This window comes from Mirounga angustirostris, unplaced genomic scaffold (genome assembly GCF_029215605.1).
Source record: "Mirounga angustirostris isolate CCGP_5_RB_7025 unplaced genomic scaffold, mMirAng1.0.hap1 SCAF_8, whole genome shotgun sequence".
Classification (NCBI taxonomy): domain Eukaryota; kingdom Metazoa; phylum Chordata; class Mammalia; order Carnivora; family Phocidae; genus Mirounga; species Mirounga angustirostris.
In genome coordinates, this window is record NW_026991716.1 from 100,662,395 (window position 1) to 100,685,719 (window position 23,325).

Sequence of the window (23,325 nt, forward strand, 5' to 3'; positions counted from 1 at the left end):
ACTGGCTACTCAGCAGCTAGGCCGACCCGCCCGTCGCACCAGCAGAGCTTCTGCTTCTCTGCCCACTAGAGTCTACCCTGGTCGGCCTCTCGCCCAACTCCCCCGGGATGCCAAGGAACTGGGAGACTCGACAAGCGTAGAAGTCACCTGGACCCCACCACTAGCCGACAGAAGCAGCGAGTCGGTCAACTCCGCCGAGGCCACAGGGTCGCAAACCGGAAGCCGGAAGCGACGAAGTTCGCGGACGCGCCCCGCGTCCGGCCCTCAGCCACTTCGTCCCGCCTGCAGCGACAACGTCCCGCCTCGATACGCATGGCCAGCTTTCAGTCTAGACCCATCGAGCGAGGATGTCGCGCTGAGTGGCTTCTCAGGCTCAGGCCCTGAAAAGCCCAGGAACCGGCCCCAGGTGTCCGTAGCGAATGCCAGACCGGGTGCCTTTTCCATCTCAGCAAATCCCAAGCGGCGGTGGGACCGGCAGCTCCTCAGCGCTCCGCTGGCCAGGCCTAACGAGTCGAACGCCGAACTAGAGAGCAGGCGGAGGCCCGTGCGGGGCTGTTGCTCAGCAGGCCCGGCCTGGCTTTGGGCCCCGAGCCTCCCAGCCGGGGACTCTGCGCCTGCGCCCGTCCGGCCGCTGCCCGCTCCCCTGGCGCGGCCGCGGTCCCAGCTGCAGCGCGCCGCCTGGGTGGCTGGGCGGTCCATGGGCAGCAGCGAGGGCCACGATGACAGATTACGGCGAGGAGCAGCGCAACGAGCTGGAGGCTCTGGAGTCCATTTACCCCGACTCCTTCACAGGTGACTTCCGTGGCTGCGGGCCCGGAGTGGCCCGGGGGTGGAGTGGGATGGGCCGAAGCCCTCGGCCTCCGGGGCGAGGATGGAGAAGGGGACAGCGAGGCCGCGTGGGCACCTCGCCCGCTACTCTCTCTTCACCTTCTTCTCCCGACGTGTTCAGGCACTTAGGAATAACTCCACAGCTTTTCCCATTCTCCGCTTCTTCCCTGAAATCTGAAAAGTCCGGGATAGGCTGGCGAGGTCCCTGGAGAGTGTCAGGCCTGGAATTGAGTTGGGTGCACTTTGGTTTCTGTGTAATTTACAGCGACCCGAGGTTTAATGAAAAAACACGAAAACAGATACTCAAGTGGGAGTGATTTTTCTAGAGCTGCAGAGGTGTCGATTTTCACTTTTACTCGGGTAGAAGCTGTTTTGCATACGTTGGTGTTTTAAAGTTTATGGGATTCAGAGGGCTGTTCTCCAAGTTACCCAGAATCAGTTTTGAGAGTCCCTGGGATTTGTCGTTTTTCTTTTTTCTTTTTATATTCTGCGAATGCCCAGTGAATGATGTGGCACAAATTTCAGTTCCACTGCAGATTCACATGTTGTTAGGGAGGGATATTAGACATCATCTGGGCAGGACGCGTCTTGCTACAAGCAAGGTAATGGAGGCGCAGGAAAGGTAAGTGGCTTGCTTTGGGTCTAGCCAGCAAGTTAGCGGCGGAACTGGTACTGAGAGTTAGGTCTGGATCCCCTTCCTGTTCCTTCACTTTGCAGACTTGCGGAAATTGGGATCTAGCTCCAGGTGGGATGAAGGGGAGCAGAAGATCACTTAATAGGTTGGGCTAATATAAAATATTATTAAGAAGCTCATTCGGTATGTTTTAAAGGAAGATAATTTTTCTGTGTTAAGCCGTGCTTCAGATGATTTTGAAAGTGCCGCAAGATAACCCTATCAATATGGCTTTTCTCGCATTTACACTCAGTGTTTGAGAAGTGATCAAATAAAGCCAATATGAGTGAGTGGAACCTAGGTTTGTGGGATTTACAGACCCTATCCCTTCCTTTGTTGTTCATCACTGTCAGAATTCAGAATGTAAGGTATGTTCAACTCCAATCCCTCTCCCTTTCGTTGTTTAGCTTAGTTTTCTTAGCTCCATTTTTTGACCACTGCTTGCAATGGTAGCAAATTTTGTTCTGCTTTGCCAACAGGCAGATGTCTCTCAGCTTCCCCTGTATAGTTCCAGTCCTGTTCATGTTCTCTCTCACCAGCAGTACAGCTGTGCTGTGAGGATGTTAAGGGGATGAGTGAAGAGGGGTTTGAGAGTGTCATTAACTGGGTGAGTGTGTATGGAGTCTGGCTCCCTTCTCTATCCTTGCTTATATGTCAATGTCTAAATAAAAGAGAATATAGGGTCAGTTTTTGGATATATTCTTAATCGTGACGTTTGGTCATTTCTAGTACATTGGAAATGTAATTGGCACTGTGTAGGTAGAGTTAAGAAAGCATACGGTGTGCTAGTTTTTTCTATGGACATAAGGTATCCCTCATTAAATACTGTGCATATAAGCATTTTACAAAGTGATATATTTTTTAGTCCTAAACCAATCTTATGGTTCTTTCAAATTGTACTAAGCTCTGATATAGTTCGGTATGTGAAATTCTTGTCAGATGCAAAAGTTTTTGAGGATTCTGAGCCAGGGTTATAAAACACAGTTTATGAGTCTTTGATGCATTCAAGTATTCTGCAGTATCAGCTGAGCCCATCCGTCTCTAATTCCTACCAGCATTCCTATAAACTTTGCAATAAATAAAATAAGACGTCTTGATTTATACTTCTTTAGGGACTTTGCCTCACTCATGATTGTGTTGTTTATGTAACCTCTCAGGGAAGAGGTAGAGGAGTTTGGAATAAAACCCTTCCATGTTTGATCTTTTGAAATTATGAGGATTTGCAAGATTTACTGTTTTACAGCCTTCTTTTGGGTTGATGATTTCATACTTTCCTATTTTCATACCAGGTTTAAGAAGAGAGCTTGCTTGTGTCAGTTTGCCAAGGAACACTGATTGGCAGTTTTCTAATTTCATTTTGAATCGCATTTAATACTAGATTTGGTAAATGCTCAATGCTCTTGATGAAGGAAGTAGATACACTTTTTTTTTTTTTTTTAAATAGATAGCTTGGTGCTTGACAGAGAAGCCTTTGTTAAGCACATCATGACCCCCTTGTGGTTGCTTTAAGAGGCACAATCCAGCTAGCCCATAGTTGTAGCCACATAGACCTAGCCTAACCTCGGAATTGATTGCTTGACTATTTGCAAAGAACTTTTGGTCCACTGTTGAATTTGTTGTGAATTATAACAAATCATAATACAGTTTCTTCTTTTTGCCTGTTCTGTAGCTTGATTGCACATTGATCCAATCCTCCTAACAACTAGTCTTCCAAAATATAAATGGACTCTCCTGATACCACATTCTCCTTCAGTAGTGCTTCACTTGACAAGGCCCTGCTAAGGTAGTAGAATTTGGTTATTTCCATTTCTGTATCAAAATCTCTGACTATGGGGAATTTTGTTGAAACAAATTGGTTGGCTTCGGGCTAACCAAAAGTCAAGTTCCCTTAATTCTGTTTGGTCTTACAAAGAGGGGTACGTAATTCTGTATTTGCTTGTGTCAGTACCTCTAAGTAGCATCCATGAGCATGTAACAGTTCTAATTGCATCTTAGAGATGGGGCAGAAGTCATCTTTTAAAAGCAGTTTTTCTAAGACACTCCCTAAGAACCACAGGGACTTATTTTAATATGGGCTGTCTGGTTCTTTGTGAAAACCTTGATGTCATTCGTGTGTCCCTTTAGTGTACCTTAATTCTGTCCAGTTTACCATCATCTGCCTCTCTATCACTTAATAGTTCTCCTGCTTGTCCACTCATTCCTTCCACTATGCCCAATGGCCTTATTCTTCTTCTCAAAAATATTTTGATCCACTTACAGTGGTGGAAATCTGGCATCTTTAGTGAAGGCTAATTTTATCCCAACTCAGGTAATGAATTGGAATGGGATTATTCCTTTATCAGAGTGCTGATGAATCATTCGTCTTTGCTAATCCAATTAAATAACTTTCCCATCCCTATGTTAGTCTCCTCCAAATTTTAGAATATTCTTTCTTTTTCCTTTCTTTTCCCCTTTCCTTTCCTCCCTTTCCCTTCCCCTTTTCCTTTCCTTTCCCCTTTCCTTACTTTCCTTTAGGTTCAATTCTGACAGAAAACCCCAAAAAGCAAAAAGGTAAAAGTTTAGGGGCGCCTGGGTGACTCAGTTGGTTAAGCATTTGACTCTTGGTTTCGGCTCAGGTCATGATCTCAGGGTCGTGGGATCTAGCCCTGCATCAGGCTCTACACTTAGCTCGGAGTCTGCTTGAAATTCCTCCCCCCCGTCCCCCACTCATGCTCTCTCTCTAAATAAATAAAATAAAATAAAATTAAAAAAGGTAAAAGTTTATTGCTTTTGCGCATAAGAGATAGTTGTGTAGCTCTAGTCCAAGAATTCCTCAGGTACCTAGGCTGCTTCTTAGTTCCTTGTCACTCCTAAGATGTGGTCTCTACCTCATGATGAAGATGGCAGCATTCCTTTCCAGGCAGGAGGGTAGATATAGGAATTGGGGGGGGTGGGGAGAGAAGCCAAAGACAGCGGTTTCTTAAGTAAATTTCCTGGAAACTGTCAAAGGATTTGTTTGCTTCCATCTCATTAGCTGGAACTTAGTCATTTGGTGAGACCTAACTGGGAGGGAGGATGGGAAATACAGTCTTTATTCTGGGTGGTTAATATGCTCAGTTAAAAGTGGTGTAACTAGAAGTTGGGGTGAGTAGATAGTAGGGAATATAAGTAGTGTTCTCCAATATCCTTTGTTGTTGTTGTTATTCCTGGCTCACATTTTTTTCTCTATAATGGCAGCTTGGTGTAGTGGATATGAGCTCTGTGTCTTTGGGCAACTCATATAACATCCCCAAGCTTCAGTTTCCATGTGTGTTTAATGAGGAGTAGTACAAAGTATGCAAATACTTTATAACTGTTAAATATAAGATATTCTTTACTAGAAATTTACCATCTTAGTTGCTGATTCTTCTAATAATATGGTCATAATTCCTTGTCTTTACCAATGAACAGTTTTGATTTCCATTTCCTTCAACTGTATGGGGGCATAGCCACACCTTGTAAATGCCATCTTTAGAATTTTGCCTTCTGAAAGTCCTCTTTCTGTCCATAAACTTTGTAGTCCCACAGTTCTTCATTCCAGTTCTTTTGCTGAACATGCCTCTCATCATGACTTCCTGTGGATTAAGACTTTATCAACTTCTTTCTTGTCTGTCTTGCCTCTATTCTGTATGTTTCCCAAGGTCAGGCAAATCAGTGATGTTCTTGCTAGCATCCCAAGTCCTCATTTACCAAATATTTATTATATACATTGTTAGAATATCAGTCAGTTGGGAAAAGACATCAGATAAGTAATTTACAACATAGTGTGACGATTCTTTCATGGAGGAATGCATAGGATGCAGCCAGAGCACAGGAAAAGGGGAGGGTCTTGGTTGTTTTGGAGAACTGAGGAGTGATGAGGAGCTAACAAGTGAATGAGACTGTGAAGCAGGACTCTCTGAAAGCAAAATGTATTTAAAGGAAAAGTGGCTTGATATGCCTAAAACATAAAGTGAGTACTGAGAGTCGTGAAAAATGAGACCTGACAAGTGAGCAGGGGCCAGATTACAGAGGGCCTTGTTAGGGATTTTTAGATCTGATCTTGTAGGCCAGTGGTTCATCGCCCATTTACCCCTGACAGGGCTAGACAGACCCATATAGTACACATTATAGACAGTGCCATACCATACCTGGATCGCAATAGTTAGGATGCCTTCACAAATAAAATAGGCTTTTTGAGTTTGTTTTGACCTCTCATGGCTGCTGCTTTTCTTTTTCTGTCTGGCACTTTTTCCTCCTCGTACTTTTGTTTCCCAAATTTAGGATTCCTTACAAAGCCAGTGTTGGCCCTATTTCTCTATTTTTTCCTCTGGTGATCTCATTTAGTCTAATAACTTTAGCTCCATTTGCCCATTTCTGATTGCATATTGCATACTCGGTATCTCCAACTGAAAGTTCCTTGTGTCATTTAAATGTATCATCTCTGATCTTTTTTTTGTATTTTTGTTTTTGTTAGTGGCGCTACCATCCTCTGCCTGCAAATTTGGAATATAGAGTCCTCTCTGTTCCTTGCTATTCCCGTGGCTGCTAACCTAGTTCAGAACCTCATTAACCTTGCTGGGATGATTTTAATAGCTATCTAGTTTCATCCTGCCTCTAGTCTTGTTTCTTTCCTTCCAATTTATTATGCCCTGTGGCCAGACTTATCTTCCTATGATTAGAAATACAATTCTGCCCATGCTGCTAAAAAAAACTATCATTGTCCACAGCTGAACTTTCAGCAGTATTTTTTCAACTAGTTTTCTTCACCCACATATGTATCCGCCAAATGGACTAATTTCTTCTTCCCTATATATTCCTTAAACTTTTCCACCATTATGCCCTTGCTGCCATGTTTCTGTTGCCTGTATTTCTTTTCTCCATCTTTACTTACCAAATGCCTTACTTCACGGTCTAGCTCAAGTGACTTTGCTGGAATTTCTCAGCTGGAAAAAAAACATTTTCTTTTTACATGAAACTCAATATAGTTTATTCAGTTCTTCCAGTTACTAGCTGAATAACCTTGGGCAGATTATTTAAGAGCTCTTTTATCTCAGTTTCCACATCTGTGAAATTGGGATAATACTATATTTAATTAGTTCTGAGACATTTCTATGTTTTAACATCTCTGAAATAGGAATTTGTCTTATAATCGATTACATATTGAAGTTTAATTGGCAGATTTTTTTTTTCTCAGTACGTAAAGTAGCATGCATCTCATACTTGATAGTATCTTAAAGTTGGTGTCATATGGTAACAGTATAAAATCGTGGTCTTGGCGTAAGAATTAAAGGATCTTTGTGTAAATGCATGGTACAACACAGGCCCAAAGTAGTGCTCAATAAATGTTAGCTGTTACTAGGTATAGGCGACCCTTAAATTATGGCCCATGGAGTCCTAAAAGGGGGAATCAGTTGGAATGTCATTGAGTCGAACCCTTATTTCTGTAGTTGCTATGTTTACATTTTATGACATGTAAATGCTAAAGTTGGTCATGAAAAGAAGTAGAAATGAAGTGCGTCAAATATATTTTATACACATTTGTCAAAAAGAAGGGTCAATCATATTTTAAAAGCTTTATTATAATTACTTTTCAGGGACTTCTTTTTAGCGTGGGCTGGACTATCTGAGGCGTATTAAACTATGAGTCCAGTGAGTCTTATCTTCTTGACAAATACTTTCATAGTAATCATAGATATTCATCATGCTTCAGGTACTTTTAAACTTCAATTAAAATGAAGGCAGATGTCTTGAAAATTTTATTGATAATGAATATTTATGAAGGCTTCAGAAGTTCTTGAGTAGGAAAAGCTGAGTATTTTCGTTGGTGACTTCTTCAGAGATCTCCTTGCCCTTTCATTTCAGAAAGAGGTTGCTGAGCTGCTGCAAACCTTGACAGGGGCCAGTGCTTCCCAGGGCTGGAGTGAGGCACAGGCTTTTCTCAGGGGCTCAGCAGCAATCACAGGTGGCCTGCATTTTTCTTGTTTACTCTTCTAATGGTTCTGAATATCAGTTTAATTTGTTTTTGTTTTTCTACTTTCATTCCATTGTTTTAGCTTTGCCGTTTAGCCAGAATTTGTTGAGTTTCTAGATACTGCCAGGCACTGATATAGGAGCTCTCATAATTTTTATAGTATTCTTATGGGGGAAGAGATATAAACATATATACTATCAGGCATCAGGCTGTAAAATGGTATATATGCTTTCTTATTTATATAAATGTTGATTTGCATGTCTTGACTTGCTTAACAAATTGTAAGCAATTTGATGTTTGGATTCATGGCTAATTTTATAATTCCATGAAAGATGGTAGAGACTCAATAATTGGTGAAAGAATAAAGTTTGGTTCTAGGGATGATGTGGGAGAAAGAGATAGTTAGAAGACACAAACTCTAACAAATTAATATTTACTGTTTGTCATGGAGATTCTAAATTATACCTTAGAATATATAAGTTTAAAAATTAGTGATAATACTGAGTATCAGTGGATAGTTTCTGATGAAACATCAAACTTTTTTTGTCATTCTGTTTGGGAATTTTTTAGAATGTAATTTTCCATGTATCGATGGAAATTTTGAATTAAAAGGTAAATTACTTAATTATTTTAATTGATCTGATAAAACTCCCAAGAGTTTATCTACTATAGGTATTTTTTTTTTCAAATTAAAGATAACCCTAGATTTAAATAGAAAATTGATGAGTGTGGTATCATTTGAATGGTTCAGTATGTATTTGTGGAAATGGAAATACAGACTAGGGATGTATATATAATTTTCACTACCCAGTAATATCATATTACCCAGTTTTCGGGACTGGGTAGTGATATTTTGCTAATAAGAAAAGTATTTGCCTTAGGAAGCATATTAATAACTTAATCTCTGTGTATATTTTCTTGCAGTATTATCAGAAAACCCACCCAGTTTCACCATTACTGTGACATCTGAGGCTGGAGAAAATGATGAAAGTAAGTCCAATCAAAAATACTTATGGTTTTCCTAAGTTGCTCTCAGGAATGTTACTCCTTCTTGCAGCCATTATGTTGGTCATTGAAGATGTGGAGGTGCTAATAAGTAAGGTGCTGTTAGGAATCTAGCATGAATGTTGTGTATCTCTAATTAGCATTTACTATGTAAACATGACTTAGAGAGGAAGTCAGTGAGATATATTCTGACACAATGAACTTAGTTTTAAAAAGTGAAAAAGAAACATTAACAATATAGCAAATGGAGAAAAGGTAGAAGATTACGGTCTAAAACGAGACTTCGAATGCATGCCTATTTCAGTGACTGTGTGGTATTCCATTGAGTGTTATTTTTCCATGATTGTTTTTCCTCTTTGGGTATTTAGATTGCTTATTGGACATTTGCTGTTTATTTATAAATTAAGCTGGATGGGGGGCCTGGGTGCTCAGTCGTTAAGCGTCTGCCTTCGGCTCAGGTCATGATCCCAGGGTCCTGGGATCGAGCCCCACGTTGGGCTCCCTGCTCAGCGGAAAGCCTGCTTCTCCCTCTCCTTCTCCCCCTGCTTGTGTTCCCTCTCTCGCTGTGTCTCTCTCTGTCAAATAAATAAAATCAAAAAAAAAAATTAAGCTGGATAAATGTCTTTCTTTATGATTTTCTCTCTTTAGGATGGATATTTTACTGTAGTTCAAATACATTTATACATACAACCAGGTAAAAGCCACCATTACACAACTGTAGAACTAAGATAAATATACTGATGGAAATAAAACAGCTGTAAAACCAATAATTTACAATTAAATAGATTGATTTAAACGTGGCAGATGTTGGGGGAGGATCTGAAGTTCATTTCCACCATTAGTCCAGTTCAGTTAATTTTGGAATTTGGTAAAAATGTTCCATAAGTTGTTGTTAACCCCAAGGATTTTTTTTTTTTTTTTTTTTAGCATTAAGCTAGTCAACTGAAATTCTGCTACGAGCAGTCAGTAATGCAAATTTTAGCGATATTACTTGATAACTCTAAATCTGTCTTGTACAACTGAAAATGAGATTAGCAAAGAGCTGTTACTAAAATCTGAATTAAAAAGATGTTGGACACAGTCATTTATTTCTATATGTATTTATATATATGTAGGTTTTATACAAAGAATCTCAAATACAGGGGTGCCTGGGTGGCTCAGTCGTTGGGCGTCTGCTTCGGCTCGGGTGGTGGTCCCGGGGTCCTGGGATCGAGCCCCACGTTGGGCTCTCTGCTCAGCGGGAAGCTTGCTTCTCCCTCTCCCACTCCCCCTGCTTGTGTTCCTTCTTCCGCTGTGTCTCTCTCTGTCAAGTAAATCAATAAAATCTTTTAAAAAAAAAGAAAAGAATCTCAAATACAACCTGAGTATCCTTTTATACTTTGTTTGAAATGTAAATAAATGTATAGAAGATACTTTAAAATATCCTTTAAAAAATACTTTTAGTGATCTTTTCCTGATGGTGGGATTATTACTGATTTTGTTTCCCCCTTCATATATTTCTAAATTTTCTATAATGAATGTCTATTACATCAAATAGTAAAATCAATAAATGTATAAAAAAATTCTTGTTCTAGCAATAAAATTAGAAATGTGCTAGTTAAGAAAGAAAATGCCAAAAGACACTGTGTATCCTTATTGGCCTAACAGTCTTTTTTTTTTAATTTAAATTTTACTTAGGTAACATACAGTGCAACATTGGTTTTAGGAGTAGAATTCAGTGGTTCATCACTTACATATAACACCCAGTGCTCATCATAACAAGTGCCTTCTTTAATACTCATCACTCATCTAGCCCACCCCACACCCACCTTCCTCCATCAACCCTCAGGTTGTTCTCTGTAGTCAAGAGTCTCTCATGGTCTGTTTCCCTCTTCTTTTTTTTCTTTTCCCCCTACCCATATGTTCATCTGTTTTCTTTCTTAAATTCCACGTAAGAGTGAGTTCATATGATATTTGTCTTTCTCTGACTGACTTATTTCACTTAGCATAATACACTCTAGCTCCATCCACATCATTGCGAATGGCAAGATTTCATTTTTTGTTGTTGTTGGCTGAGTAATACTCCATTGGTATATATACCACATCTTTATCTGTTCATCAGTCGATGGACATTTGGGCTCTCTCCAGAGTTTGGCTATTGTTGATAATGCTGCTGTAAACATCGGGGTGCATGTACCCTTTCGAATCTGTATTTTTGTATCTTTTGGGTGAATACCTAGTAGTGCAGTTGCTGGATCGTAGGGTAGTTCTGTTTCTTACCTTTTTTTTAAATAATTTTTTTATTATGTTAGTCACCATACAGTAACTTTTTTTTAAAAGATTTATTTATTTTAGAGAGAGAAAAAGAGAGAGTGTGTGTGTGTGTGTCGGGGGGGTGGTGCTAGGGGCAGAGGGAGAGGAGAGAATTCCAAGCAGGCTCTGCACTGAGCACAGAGCCCAGTGGGGTCTGTGCCACAACCCATGAGATCTTGACCAAGACCAAGAGGATGTTCAACCAACTGAGCCATGTAGGCAGCCCTATTTTTAACTTTTTGAGGAACGTCCAAACTGTTCTCCAGAGTGGCTGCACCAGCTTGTGTTCCTACCAGTAGTGCGAGAGTGCTCCTCTTTCTCTGCATTCTCACCAACACCTGTTGTTTCTTATGTTGTTAATTTTAGCCATTCTGACAGGTGTGAGGTGGTATCTCATTGTGGTTTTGATGTGTATTTCCCTGATGATGAGTGATGTTGAGCATCTTTTCATGTATCTGTTAGCCATCTGTATGTGGCATCTTTAGACAAGTATCTATTTGTGTCTAATGCCCATTTCTTAACTGAGTTGTTTTTTGGCTGTTAAGTTTGGTAAGTTCTTTATAGATTTTGGATACTAACCCTTTATCAGATATGTCATTTGCAGATATCTTCTCCCATTCCATAGGCTGCCTTTTAGTTTTGTTGATTGTTTCCTTCACTGCGCAGAAGCTTTTTATATTGATGAAGTCCCAGTAGTTCATTTTTGCTTTTGTTTCCCTTGCCTCCAGTAATGTCTCTAATAAGTTGCTACAGCTGAGGTCAAAGAAGTTTCTGCTTATGTTCTCCTCTAGGATTTTGATGGTTTTCTGTCTCACACTTAGGTCTTTCATCCATTTTGAATTTATTTTTGTGTATGGTGTAAGAAAGTGGTCCAGTTTCATTCTTCTGCATGTTGCTGTCCGGTTTTCCCAACACCATTTGTTGAAGAGATTGTTTTTTTTTCCTATCGGATATTCTTTATTCCTTCTTGCTTTGTCAGAGAGTAGTTGACTATGTAGTTGTGGGTCCATTTCTGGGTTTTCTGTTCTGTTCCTTTGATCAGCGTGTCTATTTTTGTGCCAGTGCCATACTGTCTTGATGACTACAGCTTTGTAATGTAGCTTCAAGTCCAGAACTGTGATGTCTCCAGTTTTGTTTTTCTTTTTCAAGATTGCTTTGGCTATTCGGGGTCTTTTGTGGTTCCATACAAATTTTAGGATTGTTTGGTCTAGCTCTGTGAAAAATGCTGGTGGTATTTTGGTAGGGATTTTATTGAATGTGTAGATTGCTTTGGGTAGTATAGACATTTTAACAGTGTTTTTTCTTCTAATCCATGAGCTTGGAATATTTTTCCATCTCTTTGTGCCCTTTTCAATTTCTTTCCTAAGTGTTCTATAGTTTTCAGAGTATAAATCTTTTACCTCTTTAGTTAGGTTTATCCCTAGGTATCTTATCGTTTTTGGTACAGTTGCAAATGGAATCGATTCCTTGATTTCTTTTTCTGCTGCTTCATTATTGGTGTATAGAAATGCAACAGATTTCTGCACATTGATTTTATATCCTGCAACTTTGCTGAATTCATGTATTAGTTCTAGCAATTTTTTGGTGGAGTCTTTCAGGTTTTCTACATAGAGTATCATGTTGTCTGCAAATAGTGAAAGTTTGACTTCTTCCTTGCCAATTTGGATGCCTTTTATTTCTTTTTGTTGTATGATTGTTGAGGCTAAGACTTCCAGTACTCTGTTAAATGGTAATGGTGAGCATGGACATCCTTGTCTTGTTCCTGACCATAGGGGAAAGGCTCTCAGTTTTTCCCCATTGAGGGTGATATTAGCTGTGGGTCTTTTCGTATATGGCCTTTATGATGTTAAGGTATGTTTCCTCTATCCCTACTTTGTTGAAGGTTTTTATCAAAAATGGATGCTGCATTTTGTCAGATACTTTTTCTGCATCTATTGAGAGGATCGTATGGTTCTTGTCCTTTTTTTAATTAATGTGGTGTATCACATGGATTGATTTACGAATATTGAACCACCCTTGCAGTCCAGGAATAAATCTCACTTGATCATGGTGAATGATTCCTTCAATGTGCTGTTGGATTCAATTTGCTAGTATTTTGTTGAGAATTTTTACATCCATGTTCATCAGAGATACTGGCCTGTTATTCTCCTTTTTAGTGGGGTCTTTGTCTGGTTTTGGAATCAAGGTAGTGCTGGCTTCGTAGAATGAGTTTGGAAGTTTTCCTTCCATTTCTATTTTTGGAACAGTTTGAAGAGAATAGGTATTAACTCTTCTTTAAATGTCTGGTAGAATTCCCCTGGGAGCCATCTGGCCCTGGACTTTTATTTGTTGGGAGATTTTTGATTATTGATTTAATTTCTTTGCTGGTTATGGGTCTGTTCAAATTTTCTATTTCTTCCTTTTTCAGTTTTGGTAGTTTGTAGGTTTCTAGGAATTTACTGATTTGCTTCCTGGTTGCCCAATTTGTTGGCATATAATTTTTCATACTATTCTCTTATAATCATATTTCTGTGATATTGGTTGTGATCTCTCCTCTTTCATTCATGATTTTATCTATTTGGGTTAACAGTCTTTCTTATATCCATTGACTCATAAAAATCCTTATTGATACCATACACAAAAATTAAAACAAAATATCAAACTCACACATTTTAAGATGTTTTTTTTTCTCTTATGGGGAGGAATCTAGATTTGAGTTAAAATTATCAAAATCAAGAGTTTTTAATAATTAAAAATGTGAGTTTTTACAAGAAAGGCAAAGTCTAGACAAAGGATCATTGTGATTAATAAGTTTTATTTTTTAATTTTTTTTTTTTTTTTTTGTGAATAGTAATTTTTAACAGAAAATGTTTAGCACTGCTGCTTAGTTGCAAATTGCCTGGTGGAATTGAGAATTCACCAGTTGGTCTATAGAGAGATACCTTGCATTGATCTGCCTGTAAGGATCTCATTCCTATACAAATGTCAGATGTATGCATTGATACAGGCCAAAAGAGTGAGTGAGCATGTATAAATGAGTCAGGTTAAAAGTTTCTCAGACAGCCTCTTAAACCCTATTTCAAAACCGTGTCATCTAGCAACCCCTTAGCAGTGCCCTGCTGGCATTGTGCATATAGAAATATAGACTCCAGGACTAATGCCAGATCTTCCTCACTGGGCACTGGCTCTGGTAGAGGCCTGAAAATAAGCCTAAGGTAGTATTTTTTTTCTATGTATTGTATTCTGTGCCTTTTGTTCATCTTAAGGAGGATTTTAAAAAGAGTGGCTTTATCCATCCTCTTTCTCAGATATGCAATATGGTAAAATACTCATAAGTAATAAATGTATTTCATGTGTTTGAGGTGATTTTTGGTATTCGCATGATCTGTTTTCACTTATCTTTGCGGTATGTGTTATTTATCTTAGTGATTATCTGTCTGATCTCATAGTAACCTTGTTTTTCTTTGCAGGAAAATCTGTTGTGCTATGTTTCATTGACACGTTGTGAATTAATTACTAATTCAACAAAAATGTTGACCTCCCTACATTTTCAGATACTCATATCAAACTCTTATCTTATGTCTTTAGCTGTCCAGACTACCCTCAAGTTTACATACAGTGAAAAATACCCAGATGAAGCTCCTCTTTATGAAATATTCTCCCAGGAAAATCTAGAAGATAATGATGTCTCAGACATTTTAAAACTATTAGCATTACAGGTAAGGAAATAAGTTTAGTAGTGGCATTTTTTATTGGCCTTAAATAGTATACATTAATTTCAAGAGTAAGAAAATGCTAGTAAATATGTATAACCAGTACATTGAACAAGGAGAATTCATGATGTATCTCTCTCTCTCTCTCTCTCCCCCTCTCTATGTATATGTATAGATATAGATATTCACAAAGCACCTTAATTTTTGTTTCCCATTGTACATTTAAAATTTGAGTAAGAGAAGTTGTCCCTTCTCTTGAAACTCAGTCAGCCTCATGACTTCTAGTTAATAAAATGTCTGGTAAGTACTTTAATTTTAAACACACTTTTGATCTGGTTCTCAGAATGTCCAGCCCCATGTGCAGTTAAAAATTCTGACTTTTAAAAAAATTCAAACTCCCAACCCCTCTGACCTGTTGCAGGCTAGTTGCCTGCAATCTGGGAAGAGGACTGGTGATTGTTTTGTTTTTCTTATCTTTCTGTCTCCTGAGGCTTAACAAGCAGCAGCCAGGGTTTATGATCCCTTTGAGAGCGGGGGCTGTGAAGGCAAAATGGGTCTTGGAAAATTCTTGGCTAGTTCTCTGGTAGGATAGGCTCCCCATAGTTTGGGCTTAGCCAGAATTTAAAGCTCTGTCTTGCTTGGGTTGAGAGTTTTCATGGATTCTTCAGAGTAGGGAGTAGGGAGGACAAGTAAAATCTTTACTCCACAATGTTATAAACAGAAGTCCTAGCTTTGTTTGTGTGTTCTAAGAAGAATTGAGAGAAAACATATCTATACCTTAAATGTGACTGGTATATTTCAAGGATTATTGGTCCTCTGAATGCTGATATTTAAAAAATATCTGGAGCTATTAGAGAATGAAGAGTGAAAGAAGATAGATCAAACATGAATTTATTCTTATCTTGGGCCCTGTTCATTCTGCTACCCCATATGAGATTATACTAATTCTAATATTTGACTTAAAATGCTTCATTTTAAAACATTGCAGAGAACCTGGGGCAGTATGCTATATTCAGTCATTTATTAATGAAAGTTATTTGAGCTGAGTGATTACTTTCTATGTGTTTTATATTTTATTTGCACTCAAGCTCCTTCCTTTCAGAAAAGAAATTTTGATTTCTTTCTCATACCTGAGATCGGATATATTGAGGGAATATTTGTACTTTTTTTTCCAAATTATATTGATTTTTAATATCAAAATAGTAAATTCATATTATAAAAAACTCAGAAAGTATAGGAACTCATGAAAGAGAAAATTAAAATTACTCTTAATCTCACCAACCAGGTATAACTGCCTATTAACATTTTGGTATGATATAGTTCCAGATTTTTTTTGCTTATGCTTATATTCATAGTACTCCTCTTCTACCCCAAGTTAGATCATTCTGTATATAATGTTTTATAACATCCTTTTTTTCACATAACGATATATGTGGGTATCTTTCCATTTTAGTAAACATGTATATGAGTCATCATTTTTGATAACTGCATAGAATTTCACTGTATGTATGTGTAATTACACCTATCCTTTTTGAAACAATTATTTATCATTTTTACCTGATTTAATATGTAATTCTTTGGACATGCTTCTTCTTCTTCTTTTTTTTTTTTTTTTTAAGAGGGGGAGGGGCAGGGGCAGAGGGAGAGAGAGTCCCAAGCAGGCCCCACACCCAGTGCGGAGCCCAACATGGAGCCTGATCCCACAACCCAGAGATCACGCCTGAGCCAAAATCAAGAGTCAGACACCCAGCCGACTGAGCCACCCAGGTGTCCCTTTGGACATTCTTATATATCACTATTTGTAAGTCCTTAGAGCAGAGTCTCCATTGAATCCCTAGTGCCTGGCATATAGTAGACACTCAGATATTTTTTGAATAAATGAGGAAAGTATATTATTGATGAGTATACTAGTCCAGTGTTTTCTATAAGTAAGATTACTGGGTTAAAGGTTATGCATACTTAATTTCATACACATTGCCAAATGGACCTTCAAAATGATTGTGCCAAGTTATGATCTCACTGTAGGCATTGAGGTGTCTGCCCACATCTGCTAACATTAGATTTTTTCATTTAGAAAGAAAAGCAATGATAACAAGATGAAAATAGTATATAATCATAATTTGAAATTCTTTAATTAGTAGTGATATGGAAATCTCCTGTGTGACTTCTCGCCTAGTTTCATATAAATGATTGTTTTTTTGGCTTTTCTATTGGAATACTTAAGTTGTTAAAAAAGAGATCCTACTGGGATTTGTTTTTGAAATGTATCAAGCATTAAGTTAAGTGACCAAGACAGACACCATCCCTTCTTTCATAGATTTTATATTCTGGTGAGGAATGTGGACTAGCAAATTGGAAATTGTTATTCTGTGTGGAAAAATGCTGTGAGTGGATGTAGACTTGAGGTACTGGAGAAGCTTTCAAGGGAAAGAGTTTGCCAGGCAAAAAAGAGAAGAGTTTCAGGGCAGAGGAGCGAGCTTGTTAAGCATCATGGAAATGAGAGGGAGAAGAGATCAATATTTCCTTCCAGAACTTCTAGTCATACTAAATTTCTTGAGTTTAGAATTTGAGATTAGTGATCTTATGTGATGGAACTAAAGAGATTAATTCCCAAAGGGTCTTCTGAACTGTTTTAAAAGTATGTTCTTGCTCCTGGTTGGTTTGGAAAGCTGTTGAGTTTTAAGCAAGAGACTGACTAGTTCAGTTATGTGTGTATATTGAGTGGCTAGAGAAGTTGATGTTAGGGGTGACAAGACCACAGGTTTTAAGAAAACCAGTTAGGAGTTTCTTGTAATATTTGAAGTTGAAGATGATGGTGCTCTGGGTTAGGGTAATACCAATGTTGGTAGGGAACAGTAGGCAGATTGAAATGATATTTAAGAATAGATTAGAGGCAGTGATAGAGCTTATGATGGCTTGTGAGTGTTCATGCTGGCTGGTTGGTGGTTTGGTTCTCTGAGTTGGGAACATAGAAATAGGTTTTGTGGAGAAGATGATGATTTTAGTGTTCACGTGCCTGTGCGACATCATATTGCTGTCCACTGGGCAGTTTTAATTGGGTTTGGCATTCAAGAGAGAGGTTTGTGTAGTCAGATTTAGGATGGTTAGCATGGAGACACCACAGAGAAGCCCTGAAGAGAATCACAGGAGCTTGAAGCCTTGTATTCAGAGAGGACCCACGAGATGAAATACCTACTCATATGCCGCTGAGACCAGCCCTGTCAAAGGAGTGGTTGGAAATCTCTTCTGCTTCTAGGATGGAGATTCTGGCTTGTATATTTGGGATTTTTGTGTGTGTGTGTTTTGGTCTGTTTCCTTCAAACTGTATCTTGTTTCTGTGGATAAGCAAGGTACCTTGTTTTACTTTAATCTACTTTCAAATGACCAACTTCCAAATAGCTTTTGAATTACAGTTGACCTTTGAACAACGCAGAGGCTAAGGGACACTGACCTTCCTTCCACACAGTCAAAAATCTGTGTGTAACTTTTGACTCCCCCCCAGAACTACTACTAACTGGCAGGAAGCTTTACCCATAACATAAACAGTTGTTTAATGCATATTTTGTATGGTATATGTACTATATACTGTATTCTTAAAGTAAGCAGAGAAAATGTTATTAGAAAGTCATAAGAGAAAATACATTTATAGTACTATACTGTATTTATTGAAAAAAAAAATGGATGTAAGTGGACCTGTGCAATTCAAACCTATATTGTTCAAGGGTCAACTGTATATCCCTTTCATGAGTTGGAGAACTTTTATATTTGATTTTAAGCCATTTCAGATTGGAGAAAAAAAGGTAGGTAAAGATAAATCACCAAAAGTACCTACATTCTTTATTATTGTATATTAGAAAATCACTTTGGCCTCAAAGTTCAGTTCATTGTCACAGCTCTTTAAAATATCCCAAAAGATCTAAATCATGAAAATATGGTGGAGAACTCATGTTACTAGCTGCTATAGGAAAAGGTTTTCTGGGGACACCTGGGTGGCTCAGTCAGTTGGGCGTCTGCCTTTGGCTCAGGTCAGGATCTCAGGGTCCTGGGATCAAGTCCCACTTCGGGCTCCTTGCTCAGTGGGGAGCCTGCTTCTCCCTCTGCCCGCCACTCCCCCTGCTTGAACTCTCACTCTCTCTCTCTCTAGCAAATAAATAAATAACATCTTTAAAAAAAAAAAAAAAGGAAAAGGTTTTCTGAATTCTGGTTATTAAACAGAAATTAGTAAAAAGATATCTGTTTCAGGTTGGATGTAGCAAATTACATGTCTTTTTAAATTTAATATATAGTTATTCATATATATGTATGTATGTGCTCAATTCTTTTTTTTTTTTTTTAAAGATTTTATTTATTTTTATTTTGAGAGAGAGAGAGCACAAGAGGGGGGAGCGGGAGAGGGAGAAGCAGACTCCCTGCTGAGCAGGGAGCCTGATGTGGGACTCGATCCCGGGACTCCAGGATCATGACCTGAGCCGAAGGCAGTCGCTTAACCAACTGAGCCACCCAGGTGCCCTGTATGTGCTCAATTCTTAAATGATCATTTATCCAAGTGTCTGAACTTACGTATAACTGAATTAGTAATCATATTATAAGTGTATGGAATTTAGTGATTATGATGAAACACTTTTTCATTGGTTAGTTTTTTGTTTTGTTTTTCTGAGAAGTATGTTTCTCACTACAATCTTTCTTTTGGTTACATAGGCAGAAGAAAACCTTGGTATGGTGATGATCTTTACTTTAGTGACAGCTGTGCAAGAAAAACTAAATGAAATAGTAGATCAAATAAAAACTAGAAGAGAAGAAGAAAAGAAACAAAAAGAAAAAGAGGCAGAGGAAGCTGAAAAGGTATATTATAAAGCTGGGTTTTCTTTCATTATTTTTTACATCTTTTTTTTTTTTTTGGTTGTTTGGTGGGTTTTTTTGTTTTTAGAAATTTCAGTGATTTTTTTGGCAATCACAAAATAAGCAGAAGTAAATTTTACTTAAATTTTGCTACTTAAGATGTTAGAAGTCACTGCATTGGTCACATAGCATCGGTAATGATTAATAAGGGTTAGTAGAGCTCATGCAGGTAAGATCAAGAAATATACATTATTTCTTTATAAATTACAATTTTATTATAAATTATAAGCCTCATTTATCTAACCACATCTTTTTTATTTTCTAAGCAATTATTTCATGGCACTCCTGTTACAATTGAGAATTTCTTAAGTTGGAAGGCCAAGTTTGATGCAGAGCTCTTGGAAATTAAAAAGAAACGAATGAAAGAAGAAGAACAAGCAGGAAAAAATAAATTAAGTGGTATGACTCCCCTCACCCCTGCCCAGGCTGTTCTATATTCTTGCACAAGAAGAAGATCATTTGGACAGACTTCTATAAAAATATAACATACTTAGGCATCTAGGACAAAAAGAGAAAGCATTCTGCCTACATGATGACATTTCTTCATTCATAATTATGATTAATTTTTATGGCTTATCTCTGATCTAAATATCTCAATGGATAGATCTTGAGATATAGCTACCACGACATTCAGAATCACAAGCGTTAGAAGTGGTAGAGTCAAATGCATTTGTTTTTCTGGGGTTCTGAAGCAGACTGGGTTTTCACTTGTTCCATTTTAATGCAGATACATATCACATGCCTCTTAGCTACTTACTGAATTGATAAATTTATTGAAATTCATAGAAAAATAGGTTTTCAGACTTGTTTTCTTGGATTATTTTACTTTTTAAAGGATTGTAGGGAAGATGGAGGAAAACTGGAACATACAGGAAAAATATGTTTGAATTGAACATATTTGTTTCTTTTAGGGAAACAGCTCTTTGAAACAGATCATAATCTTGACACATCTGATATCCAGTTTTTGGAAGATGGTAAGATAATACTAAGATTCCACGTGTACATAATACACCATTTTTAATATTAAACCATGAAAATCAGAGTGATAACTTAATGTAAAATTTTCCTCCCAAGGCTATAAACAAATACATTTTGAAGAATAAATTTTAATGCTTGATTTATTTATACACTAAACTATAGCAATGTATTTTTTAAAGTTTTTTGATAACTTAAGCAACATCAAAGATGGCAGTAAACAACTATGGTCACATTAGTCTTTAATAACTAGTAAACAAGGCCACTGTAACTCAGGTGGCCTGGTTTACTCAGATTTCTAGTATCAGAAGTCTGTGGAAATTATTTTATGGTCATGGAACTTTATAAAGACCTCAAATCTGGAACTCTTCATGCCCTCTAACCAAAAATCTTATGTTTCATACTAGTCTTACTATCTGGAACACCTACTTCCTTATGCTTTCCTTCTCCTTTTTATCCTAAACTTTATCCTCTTTCAGTCTTCTGTCCATTATTCATCCATCCATAGGTATTTATTGCACCCCTAGTGTAAGCCAAGCGTTGTCCTGGTTGCTGACGATATAGCAGCAGAGAACAGTATAGACAAATTCCCTGCCCTCATGGAGCTTATGGCCTATGTATGTTTCTTAAACTGGGCTCTATACTCAGTCACACTTCTGATAGCACCCTAGAGTTCTACAGTTCATTAGCCTTCTTCATGCTCATCTTGCCAGTTGGGGATCCTGTAGCATTCTGGCCTTTCAATTTTGTTCCTGGACTGTCTTCTGGAAAAGGTTAGGAAGCAATGTTGGTGTGGCCTCACTGCCAAATCATGCTTCTTAACTTGATCTGGGCCCTTATGGACACTCACCATTCTGTTTTATATATCTTACTGCATTCTTGCTCCAGGACATTATAAGTCTTCAAACAAATAAAAACACCCCAAACAAACAAGCAAACAGATAGACAAACCCAGCAAGGTTGTCCTCATGTATCTCTCTCACGTTACTAGCTTGTTTTTCTCCTATTTTATTGAGAAATTCTGGAACTGAAAAGCTGTGTCTCATTCTCTCTTGCATTTTAGAAGTTTTACTATCTTCACTCATCCTTGACTCCTTACCCTAACAGATGAAGTATCTCTTCATATCCAGTAACTAACCAAAAGCTCTCCATTGATTCTGCTTCAGAAGTGTCTTTTCCAGACATTTTCAACTCTTTCCTCCTAACTTGAAGGTTTTATCATTTTTTTGCCCCCTGGGTGTTTGTGGTTGCTTCTTACATTGTCTCCCTGCTTCAGTCTCTTCCTCTTTTTGGTGCCTTTAGTCACCATCCCTGAGGTGGCATTCCTAAAACTCATGTTTAATCATGATACTTCTCTCCTTAAAATCTTTTGATGGTTCTCTATTGCTTAGAGGAAAAGGTTGACCTACACAGTCCTTCAATTTGGCCTTCATCTATGATATCTCCAGATATTTTTCCTAAAGAATCTTGTGTTCCAGTTAGAAGTATTCAGAGTCTTATTTTTTCTTTCTCCCTTTGCATATACCTCTACCTACAATTGCTTCATCCTGCCCCTTTTCTTCTTGCTGGATTAAAATTTATTATAAAGATATTTTAGATGTCATCTGTTTTGGGAACTTGCCTGTCTCTCCCAGAGACAGTGAGTTATTCTTTGGCCTGCACTTAGCAAAGGTGTATTTTATTACTTAACTGCTCATAGGCATGAAGCAAGACTCATTCTCATTGAATTGAATGTCAGTGGGCTGGAGTCTGCCAGGAAAGGAAGATGAACAATTTTTGGTGATTTAAGAGTACTGTACTATCCCACCTTTATGTACTTCAGACAAACTGAAGAGTAAAGATGTTTGATGCAAGGCCGAGGGATTGCTTCCTATAGTGCTCAGATATTTGGAATTTGAGAATGGCATACCATTGGTTATAAGGGGAACTAAGTGAGAGTGAAGATCAAGTTATATCTATCAATTAAATAACAAGTATAGTTGAGCTTTAATGATGTACATATCTGCCAATACTGGAAGACTCCTGGTACGGGCCCCATGGTCGGTGATAATCAACTTTGTTTAACCAGGATATACTATCGTCTTCAACTTATAACATGCCACATCATAAATAATTCATTCTAGGAAAGCTTTTTTTATAACTGGATTTTTTGTTTTTTTAAAACTGGAAGCATGAAGTTGCTCTTAGAATGTGTGTCTCGGCTGATCACTACAGATCGTTGTTGCTCTGATTTGCGGTAGTAGTTTAGGATTTCATCACTGGCACCTCACTTGCACATTTGGAAGTTTGTGTTTGGTGTTGCCAGTGAGTTGTGTCTTTTATTCCTGAATATAAGACTGAAGGTGAAATCTTTTGTCTTTTGCAGCTGGAAACAATGTGGAGGTAGATGAATCTCTGTTCCAAGAAATGGATGACTTGGAGCTAGAGGATGATGAGGATGATCCCGACTATAATCCTGCTGACCCAGAGAGTGATTTGACTGACTAGTGGACTATCCCCATCTGCAGAGAGGTGTGACTGCCACAGCATCTGTGGCTGTGCTGACGTGTTGATTTTTCTTTCTTTTTTTCTAAGAAAAAATAATTTTCAGGAGAATATTCTTCTGATAGCTTTCATCATTGAACTTAATAAACTGACCTTAAAGTTTCAAATATAAAATGTCCAGTTCCTCTTATTGGTAGGAATAAGGTCATATATTTAAAATCATTTAGTGTTAGAGAGAGACCCAGCCTATAACGCTAAGACTTGAAGATAGAATGCAGCTGTGCACAGATGTGTGTTCATATACAAGGAATTGTAGTAACTTGGAATTCCTATGCTGGACACAGTGATGGCTTTATGCTTCTGAGTGCCATCATTAATATAAAATATTAGAAGACAGAGGTGAAGAGAACATTAAACCTTCTGAATTCTAGCCTTTGGGCATGATAAATTTAAGTCTTTACAAAACCAGAAACCTAAATTATATTCAGGATTAAAGTGGACTTTAG

At 38.0% G+C, this 23,325-nt stretch overlaps 1 protein-coding gene across 6 annotated transcripts; it reads left to right on the plus strand.

The window, feature by feature from the left end:
* The first annotated feature begins 324 nt into the window (after positions 1-324).
* Positions 325-22,993, plus strand: RWDD1 (RWD domain containing 1). Of its 6 annotated transcripts, none has more exons than XM_045865376.3 (9): positions 484-792; positions 3,171-3,284; positions 7,364-7,463; positions 8,397-8,462; positions 14,337-14,467; positions 19,160-19,303; positions 19,627-19,759; positions 20,272-20,334; positions 22,701-22,993. In XM_045865376.3, exons 6-9 carry the CDS (start codon positions 19,178-19,180, stop codon positions 22,820-22,822), a joined length of 444 nt encoding a protein of 147 aa, XP_045721332.1. In that variant the 5' UTR covers positions 484-792; positions 3,171-3,284; positions 7,364-7,463; positions 8,397-8,462; positions 14,337-14,467; positions 19,160-19,177; the 3' UTR covers positions 22,823-22,993. The 6 variants fall into 6 exon arrangements, with proteins under 6 accessions (XP_045721330.1, XP_045721332.1, XP_064454098.1 ...); XM_054505522.2 differs by lacking the exon at positions 484-792 and adding an exon at positions 1,981-2,108; XM_064598028.1 differs by lacking the exons at positions 3,171-3,284; positions 7,364-7,463 and adding an exon at positions 1,981-2,108.
* Positions 22,994-23,325: the final 332 nt, after the last annotated feature.

What these genes read in the sequence shown, in the direction of transcription:
- RWDD1 (XM_045865374.3), top strand. Translation starts at nt 720, where the DNA reads ATGACAGATTACGGCGAGGAGCAGCGCAACGAGCTGGAGGCTCTGGAG. An exon ending in AGGAAAAAATAAATTAAGTG is followed by an intron (nt 19,760 to 20,271) that starts GTATGACTCCCC and finishes TGTTTCTTTTAG; the next exon opens with GGAAACAGCTCTTTGAAACA. An exon ending in TATCCAGTTTTTGGAAGATG is followed by an intron (nt 20,335 to 22,700) that starts GTAAGATAATAC and finishes TGTCTTTTGCAG; the next exon opens with CTGGAAACAATGTGGAGGTA.